Below are 13,719 nucleotides of genomic sequence, written 5' to 3'. Positions count from 1 at the left end.
GAAACGTTTTTTAGTCGACACACAGGAAAGACTTAATAATTACACCATCAACCAAACAATTGAAGCCAAACTAAGAACTACAAACCGAACTATTTTCAAGCATCAAACTGATTTTCTGTTCTTACTGACGATTGGAAACTTGCAACAAATAGCCTCTTGGACGAGAAAAGGTTACAAAGTAACTCGTCAAGCATGTAACGAGGCTCGTCAAAGGACAAAGTTATACAATGGTTTTTAAAATAAGATAAGAAGACATCGGAACTCCCTTATCGAACTATCTTTCGAGCGAGATATCCAGATTGAAGCGTTAATTGGTAAGAAAAAGACAAAAAAGGCGTCATACTACAGTTGCAAGACGTAATTCCCTCGAGTACTGGAAGCGACAATAGATTTAGCACAAAGCATTTTTATCAAGCAACTGCCTCTTCGATCGACCCAGTTTTGATGGCTTCTAAAGTTTTCGTGTGTGTTGTTACGAACATTTATAGCAATGATCCTCTTTTCAAATCGCCAGAGATCATGTTAACAGAAACAAAATGGAGAATGCGCACACTGTATTTGAAGGGGCGAGTCCAACGTAACTACGATTAATCTCAATAATTATTAATCTCAATAATTTCAATAAGGTCAAGTACCAAAAAAATATAGTACCAAATATTTTCGTGTAAAACTACGTTTTTGGGAAAATAGAGTTTGGGCGTTTTTAGTAACGAATAAGCTCATTAAACAGTGAAATAATACGTAAAAAATATTATCGTACAGTAACAAATGTGAAAATTCAAGGATATAAAAATCCGAAAATTTAGACTTGAAAATTTCTGAGCTTGACAATTTGAAAATAAAATGCTGTATTAAGCCTTAATTGAAAGATATGAAGATAGGGATGGATTTCTATATAAATTTTGTAGAAGTAAAAATATTCTTGGAAAAAGATGATATAATTTCAATTGTATTTGGTTTGATATTTTATTTCTCTCTAATTATTATTAAAGAATATTAAGTAAGTTGTTGTAAGTATTATCACTTATGAAACACCCTGTACAAGAATTAATTGTACCGTTTCAATCAATTATTAAATGATTGTCACAAATGAAACGTGTGTTAATTTGACAGATACAAATTCACTGGCATTAGCACGAAAGAAAATGAAAGAAAATATACACAATGCAAGCGGTAATTCAAACGTACTGAATCAAGAAAACGGATACACGTTACACGTGTCACATTGTGCGCCAAAACCAAGCGATGCCTCACGTGTCCGCCGCAAATCTATGCGACGACACACGTGCTACTTATTGCGCTACAACGTCATTAGCTAAACGTGCTTCATTTGACTAATTCATTTTTCTTTGTAGTTGAGTCGAGGATGTACGTAGTTTACGTAGTTTAAATACGCACAGCGGGGATTTGTTCAATAATTGATGAACTTCAGCTTCAGGTTAGGTGTTTAAGATTGGATAATGTGTACCCAGATGAATATTTCAAGTGAGAAATTATCATCCTCGGTTGTTCAATTCAGCAATAGTCAGAAATGCCTCGAAAAGTCTAACCAAGGTAGGCCAATACAGAAATATCATACTCACAATGGACGATGGGACATCCAGAACATGTACTTAGAAGAAGTAGGAATCATTTCCAAAAGGAAAATAAAGACGGAAGCCAGGTCTAGTCTAGACATAGAAAGACTGTTAGAAACTCTCCAAAAACACAATATTTATGATAAAGAAGAAACAAACTTCAGCTTAAAACAATTTGATGGAAAACAGAAAGCCACAGATTGGATATCAGAATATGAAACGGAGTGCGAAAAATTAAAAATCCAGAATGAGGAGAAGAAAATCAAGTGCTTGAAGATGTATTTGGAAAAAATAGAACTAGAATGGTATCAAACAAATACGTTGAAGAATAAAGAATACAACTGGGAATATTGGAAAACTTCATTTCTAAAAGTTTTAGCAACAAGGGTTGGTCTACGGCACGATCACCTGATTTCCAAAATATGACATGATATATTCTATACACAGGGAATGCATATAAATGATAGCGTATAAATGTAATAATTTTTCAACCCTGGAAAATTCAGTGCTACTATTATATGTATTCTTCTATTATTTTTTCATTTTCTTTTTACACTTATATTGAGGCGAAATTATCAAATATTTTATGTAAAATAAGTTATTATTGTTAGACAATTTAATAGAATTACATTTAATTAATATTTCAACATAATTTTAAAAATACTTACAGTAAAAGAAAAATATTTTATGTAAGTGAAACCAAAATACTATGAAATAGCGTATCTGTGAAATAAAAACTTATAAGACAACAAATTAATCTACTTGTGGTTTGAAGCTCTAAAATTAATCAGTATCGCACGTAATCAACGAAATATGTCTATTCGTAGATATTCTAGTAATTTACAAAACCTAGTATAATATGTATATGTTTATATTGCTGCAATTTTACTATCTTAAACTAAAAATAATTCATTGAAGTTTTGCTTTGACACCAAATTTAATTTAAGTAAATGAATTGCCGCCTTGCTGGATACAAATTAATAAAGCTTCTTCCAGGAAACGGTGAGGTTGTTTGGAATTGAAAACCCTTATTCAGGTAAGAATGCAGGTAAGAACCTCTACATCCATTTAACACTTGGACAGATTTAAGAGACGCCAAAATCAAGTGTCAGCGAAAAGAAATACTCGTCGAATAAACTATCCAAGGGTCTATTAAATAAATTCAATCGATATCAGGATTGAACCTAAATCTTCCCCTCAACAAAGAGGAACACTCTAAAAGAAGTTCTTAACGTTATTCCCTATGTCTTTCTCAATTTACGTCACTCAATAAATTGGCTTAGGGCCTCACTCTTGATTCAAGTCATAATTGAAATAGGATAAATGCCAATTATACTTACGATCCAATTTAATTTTAATTTTCTGAACAATAATTATTGTTGTTAGTATTGAGGGCCTTTTATCGACTTTTGTATTTGTTTACTTTGTCAAAAAAGCATTTACAGAAAGTAAAATTTACGTATACAATTTTAATAAATGTAAGCGGTAGAAACATCGTGATTAGCTGAATCAAATGGCTAAATCTTTCAAAATGTTTTCTTATTTTTGTAAATATTCGAGACATTGTGTCAGCATATAAAATAAGAATTACCGGTGCTAATCGTAATTGATAACCTCAACTATTCGTCAGAAACGCATAACGCATATTCACAAAGAAATTGGAGTGTTTTAATTATGATTGTCAGAGCGTTTCGGTTAGCAACGCGAAGAAGGATATTTTATATTGGAGTTAGTGTTCATTGTTTTAATGGATTTACTGTATAACTTGTTCCACGGAAAAAACGTGACTGCATGGAGAGAAAGAAAGAATAAGAGAACGAGAGAAGGAGATGAAAGAAAGAGTATAGACCATGGTATGGTACGCGTGCAGAATACGGTGCATAGTGTATATCGAAGTTGTATTGACCCTGCGAAATCAATAATGACTGGTTGCCACTGGTGTGAACAGCTAGTATCGAAAGTTGCCAGTGTAAAAATTGATTGTAAGCAATTTTATCAGAGAGGCAGAAAAAAATGGCAAACGAAAATTAATACTGTATTTTCAAATCATTGTTAGACACGTACCTATGTATTGCTACGATGTGCCTATGTTACTTTCTGGAAGAATACAAATCAGAGAGTTGCGAAATAATTATTTGTCAATAAACATATAGCTATTTTCATTCGTTGTTTTATTTCTACGTTGACTCTTACAGTATGGAGTAATTCCAAGTAAAGTGATATAATAAAGAGACACCAAATAAAATCATATTTTCATTTCGATAAATATTACACTTCTGCAAAATTTCATTTGTATGAAAATTGTATGATACAAATCGATTTTTCAAAACTAAAATGTCGAGTTTGAATCAAGCATTAATATTTAGTAGGATATCTCTTTCGTCATACAACATCTTCAAAACGTGTTGATACGTTGGAAATAATTTTTGTTGTAAATGAATGTCAATACACTGTCATTCTCGAGCATCATACTTCATGTTCTCAATTTAATTTGTTCTTGGTATCAAATCAATGTAATGAAAAAAATAATCAATGGCTTTACATTTATTGGAACGTGTTAAATTGACATATAGGAAGAATGATGGTTGACATTAGAATTGCTTTTACAATTATCAAAAACATGCAAGTGTTCTTGACAAAATTAAGGCTGTCAGTGACAAATAGGTACCCTTAACATGTCTGGTGTAACTATACACGTAACTATTCACATATACACATAGTATATTTAAATACATATTGGAGATCAGTGTTTCTACTGTTACCTCCTCTGGCGAACGAACTACTGACAGCTATTCGAATCCATCATATTAATTCCACCACATTATTAACACACGAACGCTCCACCTTATTATCCTCGTAATCACAGTTTAATTTCCAAATTCTAAACACACGCAACACATACACACCAACACATAGGTTTTTCTGAACGTGCGATGATTAATCTAATCGTTGAATAATTAAACTTAATGACAATCATTCAGTGACCAGTTGGTGATAGACACGAGTGCAAGCGAGCAAAACACTTTTGTTCCGCGTCGTTTATTTAATTAAATGTCGATTCAGGATGTTCAACACGATAACATTAATCTGGAACAAGCAATTTGCACGCTTACGACACGTAACACAGATTTTCGTTCACAATCCATTCGCGTATCATCGATTTACTCGAATCGATCTCTCACAGCGAAAGATTCTGATCTACAAAGCCAACTGTTTAACCATTCGATCGACAGAATCTCGTTTCATACTCCTATTTTTTTTTTTTTCTACCTTTTGTAAGACTCGTTGCAACGGAATCATTGTTGTTTTTTCTGGATCAATATTCCCTACGCGCCACGAAGCGTTACAAATTTAGTCTTACGGTTTTACCTATTCGATCGCTTTATAAATAATGGTTTCTTTTTTCAAATTGAAATCAAGAACAATGGAGCTTCTTTTTATAAAATAGGAACTGAAGACTTGATTAAAAAACGCGGTACACAACAATTTTATCGTAATAATGTCTTATCTATTGTTTTCTGAAACTATATTCCACCATTTTAGTAATTTTGTCTAATTGCGTTCACAAAAATATAAATTTGCAAAAACATCTGCAGCCTAAATATAAGAAATCAGAGAACAATCGTACAAAGTAACAAAGGATATTTATATTTACTTTGAAAAATTAAATTTTGAAATTTGAACATTTCGAAACTTTCTCCAACAAACAGTTTCAATCCTCGGAAATAAGCTCTTTCGTGGAACATAGTGTAGTATTTTACATATAGAGAACCGTTTAATACATGCAAGCGTGCCTCCTTAGCACTGTTTGATTAATGTAGGTAACACAGTTGAACGTACTTTGAAATGATTTAATTGTTTTAGTACACGGATGTCACCAGTACGCTGGCTAAGTATGCTGGCGATAGTATTACACACATAACGTATTTAGGAATATTATTACTTGGAATTGCTCTAACAAAACCATTAACTATGAACAAAGGATTTGTTTACCTTCGAGGTACGGCGGAAGTTACAAGGAGCTTTTGCAACCGTCGCATGATCTCCCTAAAGAAGTGATTTTAATGAAGTTTCAGATAATTAATGTATAGGAGTACGTATATATCTGTATTCTTATTTAAGTATTTGGATACCAATTATCGTTTAACCACTATTTAATTTATCTTCGCTGACAAACTGATTCGATAAAGAAACTAAAAGTTTCTTAGTCCGTAACGATAAATAAGATTTTATTTTATTTTATTTGAATCGTGTGTACAATTTTGAAATTTTATTCTCTTACTTATTGTATTTCTTCAATATGCACACATACATCAGATATGCCCTAATTTTTAAAGAAACAACGACAGAATTGGAATAATGTCAAACATCTTTAAATTTATTCACAAAACCGAAATATTTTTATATATTTCATAGCTAATCCAGGGCCAATTGAATCCATCTTATCAAAACCAAGACCAGACCGAAAAACGAGACTGTCAAATCAAAACCAGATGAAAATTCCGATTTCATCGAAAAGCAAGATTCCCCGCGTAAATTAAAATTCCACCTAAGGAAAATTCCTGGACGTGTCTTAAATGTCTTTCTACTTTCGAATTCCTCTGAGTTCTATTAGTTGGGCATCATGGTTCGAGTGGCACTTAAGACATCCATGACGATCGATCGAGAACCGTTCAACAGAGGCCGTTTGTCCACTGAACGTCGCTGCATAGACGCGTATACGCCAAGATATCACTTCCTGTATTACATGGAACGGACAATATGATGTAATGCGCGTCTATCCACCAAGCGGCAACGTCACTATCGACATTTGTCACGATCGACAGCTACTGTACAATACTGATAGCCACCCAGCACATAATGTAACACACTAGGTATAAAATAGAAAAGAACTGATCTAACGTTATTTGAGGCAGTCAGAAGCCACATTCATCAACTTTATATGTTAAAGAGTGACGGAAAGTGATTATAGTTATTATTATTCTGCGGATTTTTATGCATTTATTCAAAATTTGAAGATGTAAGGATGCACTGAATACATATAATTCACTTACAGTAGCATACTCATTGTCTTTCAATAGGGGTAACGAACCTCTAAGTTATTTGCTTTTTGAGAAATTCGGAATTAATTATGTACTTAGGTAAAAATAAAAGTTTAGGTTAGATTAATTTTTGAAACACTTACTTGTGCAAATGTTTGGAAAACATGCATACAATATCATAAACTCTAAAATACACGAAACTTAATATCACTCTGTGAAGGATACAAATAGTTAGCTAAAAAAAGTCTGTGAAACCATGTTTCGTTGATAAATGTTGACTTTAGTCCTTCCTAAGGACTCAGCACTAAGCAGTGCTAATCACTACCCTTAGCAATTAGCTTTTAACTTCAAACCGCTTATATTTCCAAGAGGAATCAAAATTTTTATTTCACTGCAACAATTTAACGGAAAATTTAGCATAACGGAGGTTTTAACAGTTGACTAACTTTAAATGTAGAAATCTTTGACAAATAAGCATGCATCATTGAGCAAAATAATTGGACTAAATTAATTTTTACAATACAATGAATAGAATTTAATAATAAAATAATCTATGGGTTTATATGTACCTATGTGATAATGAACAAAATTCAGACAGTCAAGCGTTTGGTAATCCTTCGACTTTATAAATGACACAACATCTGTAATATTTAAATCCTTGATGGGTCGTAACGCTAATCACCAAAATATACTTGCGCGTCGTATGTGATGAAACCTACTAGTCTTAGCACGGAAGCAGAAGGACCAGGAAAATGAAATATTAGGGTACCACGTGGTAAGAACGTAAAATAGGGCGCCATGTTTATTACACGGCCCTGTAAAGTACGTATATTAATGGTGTAGGAATGCGACCATACGGATCCGTGCATCCACAATACGGCGACAACCTGTTGCAGTAACAAGCTCCAAGTAATTTTTGCCGCAGGACGCACTAATTCTTTCCGTTCCGTGTTTCACGCTCCATGGACGTCGGTATTCACCTACTACGCTCACCTTGTTATTTACTGTGCTAACGCGCTACATCCGGATGGTCCGCGTTTCCTGCTCGTTGGCCATCGTGGTGACTTAGGGTTTTTGATTAAAACGAGGCCGTAGTAATGGAAGGAAAAGGAATTTTAATAAATGTTGGTGAGAGATATGTAATTCTGAGATATCGGAATTGAATATTCTTTTATCGAACAGGTGCGATTTTAAAATATGGAAATATGGAATTTGTTAATTTTAATGGAATTTGTTAAATCTTCAGCATGGTCATCTTTGCAGTTACTAGAATCGGCCTAATTAAAATCAATTTGCCTTTAATAACATTTAATACTAAGAGGTTTACGATTAAAACAGAATCGAGTTATCCGACTTAAGGAAAATTCCGATGAAAAAGTTGAGTTCAGTCTAAATATCAGATGTTGATATTTTTTTTTATTATCATTGAACTAGTTTTGTATCGTGAAACTGGTTAAAAGGAACTAAAATTTCAATATCCTTTAGGTTAATTATAGTAATTTGAAACATCAATTGCAAGAGAATTTTAATAACCAAGATGATAATAACCAAAATGATAAAATTTCCAATATTATCATATTCATAAAAAATATTGTAATTGTTCAAAATCTTCGATAAGAAATAATCGCGTTGGAACTGACATGTAAAACAATTGCGTAGGCAAATAATGCTGATCTATTACTTGCAGTATTTCAAAATTCCATGCGATTTAATAAAGATGATGCGAGTTATTTAGTGCCGAAAGGGGAAATTCAATAAACTACATACCATATAAAATTCTACAACCCCTAATAACTTATGTGTTCCCTAAAATTCTCATATCACCTCAGACAAACCATACCATGTAAATTCGTAATTTTATCAAAATATAATTTTATAACCATTCAGAAAACATCCAAAAAACATCACAAAATTTACCCATTATTTTCTTTATGTTATATGTATGTAACTTCCAATCGCTTATATTTTACAAAATATCAATATCAAACAACAAGATATGCATATGTATAATGAAATTTGAATTGCCTTTTCATGATCCGCAGAGCAAAAAAGCAAATGTATCTTTTAATTCAGCAGCTACGGAATGTTGAAATGTCGCCGGCGTCGTGAAAAGCGTAACTTCATAATCTCGGGAGTATATTGTGGGATTTGTGTATATCTATGTGATATTGCCACCCTTACCGCACTAGATGAACTCATATTTTAAAAGAAAAATAAACAACGGGATATAGTTCGATAATCGTACATTCCGTTTAAAACAGAATCTTTACGAATGGGACATAATGATACAGGGTTGCATATTACGTAATATAATTTAATACAATGTGACAATGAAATCGTAAAATTTAATAAAGATATATATGTACTACATACAGATAGTTAATATATACAATTATGTAAGATTTGAATAAAAGTATAGATTAAATTTAAAACTGTTTACTATTACTAATAAATGTATTCACATTTTTCGTTTATTTTTATTTTTTTTTATGTATTCACATTTACTATATTACTAATATTTAATACATTTATAGCGTAACATATCCATAAATTGTTAAAAATATTATAACTATAAATAACGAATTGCTAGTTGGTGAAACAAAAATAAATAGAAGTAAAAAAGAAATTGTCAGCAATTATATTTAATTTTCTCGATTACAGCAAAAATTCTACCACAATAATTTCGCATGTAATAATTTTGCAAAACTTATTTTCTCATTTTTAGACATAATTATATATAAATATTATATTTTTATTTTTTATTATACATATCATATTTTTATTTTTTATTATACATATTATATTTTTATATTTTATTATACATATTATATTTTTATTTTTTTCTATTACCATATTTTGCCAAATAATATTTTAACTTCTTTTTAATGTAGCTATAGGAAAAATTCGCAAACAATTTTACTATCTTGTTATGTTTACGAGTACATCTTTCAAGACAAAGCACGATCCAAATGACGTTCATCAATAAAACTACAAAAAGAATCTTCCCAAAGCTACATCGATATCCGTGCTTTTCATGTTTAATTGGGCTAATGTCCGATGCGTCCATAAAAACGGCATCGACAAGTGCTACGAGGAGAAACGACCTCGTCTCGAAAACGGACCTCGCGTTACGTTCGCGCAAATGGGTCTTGACCATTCTTACAATTTGGTTTTTTATATTACATTCGTCATCAGTTCGATTACTTTTGTGCATAGTTTCCTGTACGTTGAGAATATCTCAATTAACGAGTCTTGTGAATTAAGAATAGTGTTTTTTTAAATTTTAAGTAGATTCTAAAACATACATTTCATGCAATGTATATATGTACATGAACGACGTAATATACACATGTACGTATATAACAAACGGCAAGCAATAAAGTTTATATAATAGCTTATTTAATTTCTACTTATACTGTATAATCATTTATGCTGTAAATCTATTGTATGCATTCAGAAATATTCTCATTCTCTGTTATTAGAATGAAGCACATAAAATATTCTTTGAGTTCGTCTTCTATACTAAGTTTTCAAGCATCTAATGATAGATATGTCATTTATAAAAGCGTACTGCGAAGGATATAATGATTATAATGATAATCTGCAAGATTATAATGATAGATACTGTAGACCATTTAAATTCTCTTTATTACCCATCATCTTCAAAATGAGAGAGTCACTTACCTGATCGTCAATGTCATTCTTAGTACTTCAGAAAATTAACTTTAAAAAGATCAATTTATGTAATATGGATAGGAGGAAAGATGAAATGAGCAATTAAAGCTTAAAGAGATCTCAAGTTTTCTTCGAGATCTTAAATTAAAGATGTTTTACGTTTCTTGACAAAACGTTACACGATAATAATGATGTACCTTTCAATTTTATCTGGAAGATATACAGCGACCATATCACTTTGAGAACGTAGTACAGAGAGATACTATACAAGAGATACACGAAATACTCTGTTCAAGAACTCAATTCCAAATATGAAAGTCATTCTAAAGTAGCAAAAAATGATGTGGAATGTAATATTTGACAGTTTAAATATCACTAAAGAATGATTTTAAAGAATAACATCTATACAAACAATTCTTTTCAGCTGGTACGCGATGTTATTTTAAGTACTTGAAATTTCTACATGTAATTTAACATTGAACATTAAAATATTAATTGTTTTCTAAGTAATTATTCTGAAAATAATTCTTTTCTTTTCTGTTGATATCAAGAGGTTCAATGTACAATTGCCAGATTGTCTGACCAATGTTGATTGTTTCTACTTAAAATCATTACTTCTGTATACGAGCTATACATTTTCTAATGCAATATCATGCAAACTATTAGTGTGTTAATAAAATCTATGATATATTCTTAGTATGCACGTTTGGCAATTTTATTTTAGTTCAAACTTTCGCCATCATATTAGAAAGTTTTGCACCGAGTGGACGTAACACATTTTGCTAATTTATCATATGTTTCATCAAGATATGTATTTAAAAATTCACTTCACAAATATATACTGCTATTGAGAAATGATCTCAACATAGATACGGACAGTTTTCAGAGTATGCCAAACAGAAAAAAAAATAATAAGAAGGAAAGCATGATTACTTACAAGGACGGCATTGGTAGGCGACTTCGATGTATTTCGGCAATCCAGGACACGGATCACCCTGAAAGGTTTCTGGACTGGTGTTGAACTTGCACTGCCTCTTCTTGTGACAAACATCCACAACCGTCTGCAACAGTGAGTACTAACGCGTCATTCAGACGACCCGCTCACTTTACGATAATGCTAGTATTGGTTATAACCTAAGAAAATTACAACGCAGTAATTTCAAGAAGGAACGTTTTATATAATATATTCAACAGAGTATTGTTGGTAATTTCATCAGGTAAACTGTTTATTTTAAATTCATGTACTGTTACCTTAAACTATTCTTAAATATAAAGATAAGCATCATCAAATTTAAAAAATAGCTTAACTCTTAAATGTATAGTATTCTTATTTTTTAAAAATAATTTTTCATTACTGTATTAGTCATAAATTTACCTTTCTAAAGTATTATTTTAAATATATTTAATATTAGTAATTAGTAGTATTAAGTATATTTATTCTAAAGTATTTATTAAATTTGTAAATATCAACGTCGAAAAATTAAGACGATTTTAAATAAAAAATTCAGAAATTAATATATAATTTAGCTCGACATTATGTTAGAAGAATTCCCAGTTCTACATACATTACGTAATAATGAAATGTCACGAAATTCAGCTGAAAGTATGAATTTCAGAATCAATTTCTCTGATATCCTGTATTACTTTTACTCAGTAGAATCGTTCTGACAGTTATACGATCCTTTGATGCTCTGTACGTGTCGCTCGCAAGCAGATCATGCACTCTGACATGTATACAGTGCAGTAGTTTAGGACCACGAGAACATGTGATGTCACAGTATCAACAGAGTTCTACCCAAAATGTGTAATTTACTGCTGTGTGATTACATATTTTGCAGCGAGACACCAAATAACGCAAACACGCTCTCCCAATAAACGGGAGCACGTATGCATACGCAACCAATTTACTTGGGCGATATTAACAGCAATACGTTCCAATCTTGTATCCATTAAGTTAATGATTAATTTGTTTCTCGAATTTATTCAACTCTACTACGTAGAAAAGCATGACGAATGATATTTTACTGTATTGGAATCGCGTAACATTCGTAATAATCGTGAAAATTTCCTCTGGTTAATTATACTTATACGGTGAATTAATTTTCTGGTCGTTATATGCGATAAATTCTAACACGAAGTTAACAATAGAGCGAGCGGATTGCAAAATGTGTAAAAATATTCTAACTGACAATTTCTGTTATTAATTATTCTTGTTGTTATACCTTTGCGTTGGAATTGTTAATATGTCTAGAGTGAAGACTTACATCAAAAAAGGAACTTTTAGGTTTTTTATGCAAACTATTCTGAAATTAAAAAATGAATATGCTTTCGACAACGTTTCATTTCAAATCCATATGCTAACCTGTTTCCTACATGTACAGCTCTAAAGTGCAGCGTTTAAGATGTAAGGAAAATTCAATAACATCTGATTCTTAGGATCTCAGCGACCTACTTTTTGCTTCTTGAAAATGCGTATGTCGCTGGTAGTGATAGTAAAAATTCGCTGATTCAGCTTCTGTCATTGACCATTGCACAGTTGTTAAGCTTGATGTAGGATCAGCGAAATACAATTGATTGAAAAAAATATAAAAATATATACATATATTGATTTCAACGAAAATGTCCCCGATAACATAAAATAACAGAAAATTTTATTAATACAAAGTAGAACGTCACTTCTATACCAGCTTGAAATTAATGTTCTCTTTTTCATTTCTAAATAAAAATGAATAGACGCATTTCTTTTTCTATTTTATTTAAAATTAATCCTATCGGTTTTAAATATTTTCTGCAGTGGATATTGCCTTGAACTAAATCCCTTTCGCTTTCAATAGGTGCAGTATCGATCCTATATTCTACTATTGCAATATTGTAGTCAGAAACATGAAAAAATATTCAATAATACTAGTCCGACACACGTATAAGCTTTAATCCACCACGAGCCTCTTTTTTTCGAATTTGTATATATCGGATCATAGTCGTAAAAGGATTAATCATGAAAGAAGCAACTAGTACTTTAAAAAATGTTATTTGAAAAAATCAGGTAATTTATAAAATCATATAAAATAATTGTGTTACGACCGTTCGCGGAGAGACGCGGTCGCGAGGAAAACGCGTCAGCGAGAGGCGTAAATTCTCGCTACGATTCGTTGAATCGACGCCGCGAAGTAGTCGTTCCCCTGTTTCGGTTAGGATAACAGAGGTGGTTGATATGAATATGACACAGTAGTAAGTTATATTTCACCGTTTATTCCACAACTTATAACGAGGATAGTTACACTGGTGCGTATGTACGAGATGAGTGAGTGAGTGATCTGCGGGTGTGTATACCCGCTCGAAGGATGTTGACCGTTCGAAGGATGCAAAAACAGTACTCTTGGAAGACGATGCTGTCTCGGAGGAGAGCTAAGGATGAGTGTGTCTAG

General features: G+C 31.8%; 1 protein-coding gene across 5 annotated transcripts in view; it reads right to left on the bottom strand.

Moving 5' to 3' along the window:
* The window catches only part of LOC117238943 (protein eva-1), a 336,187-nt gene that overhangs the window by 88,356 nt on the left and 234,112 nt on the right, over positions 1-13,719 (bottom strand). For 4 of the 5 annotated variants that reach the window (XM_033504147.1, XM_033504146.1, XM_033504150.1 and 1 more), the window contains one exon: positions 11,232-11,370. In XM_033504147.1, the coding sequence (XP_033360038.1) occupies positions 11,232-11,370 (139 nt within the window). The remainder of the gene's footprint in view (positions 1-11,231; positions 11,371-13,719) is intronic. The other variant, XM_033504148.1, reaches the window with a different exon arrangement.

The sequence above is a fragment of the Bombus vosnesenskii genome, unplaced genomic scaffold (genome assembly GCF_011952255.1).
Source record: "Bombus vosnesenskii isolate JDL3184/JDL3185 unplaced genomic scaffold, Bvos_JDL3184-5_v1.1 scf7180000013788, whole genome shotgun sequence".
Classification (NCBI taxonomy): Eukaryota; Metazoa; Arthropoda; class Insecta; order Hymenoptera; family Apidae; genus Bombus; species Bombus vosnesenskii.
Note: the sequence above shows the minus strand (reverse complement) of the source record. Positions and strands in the feature narration are given on the sequence as shown.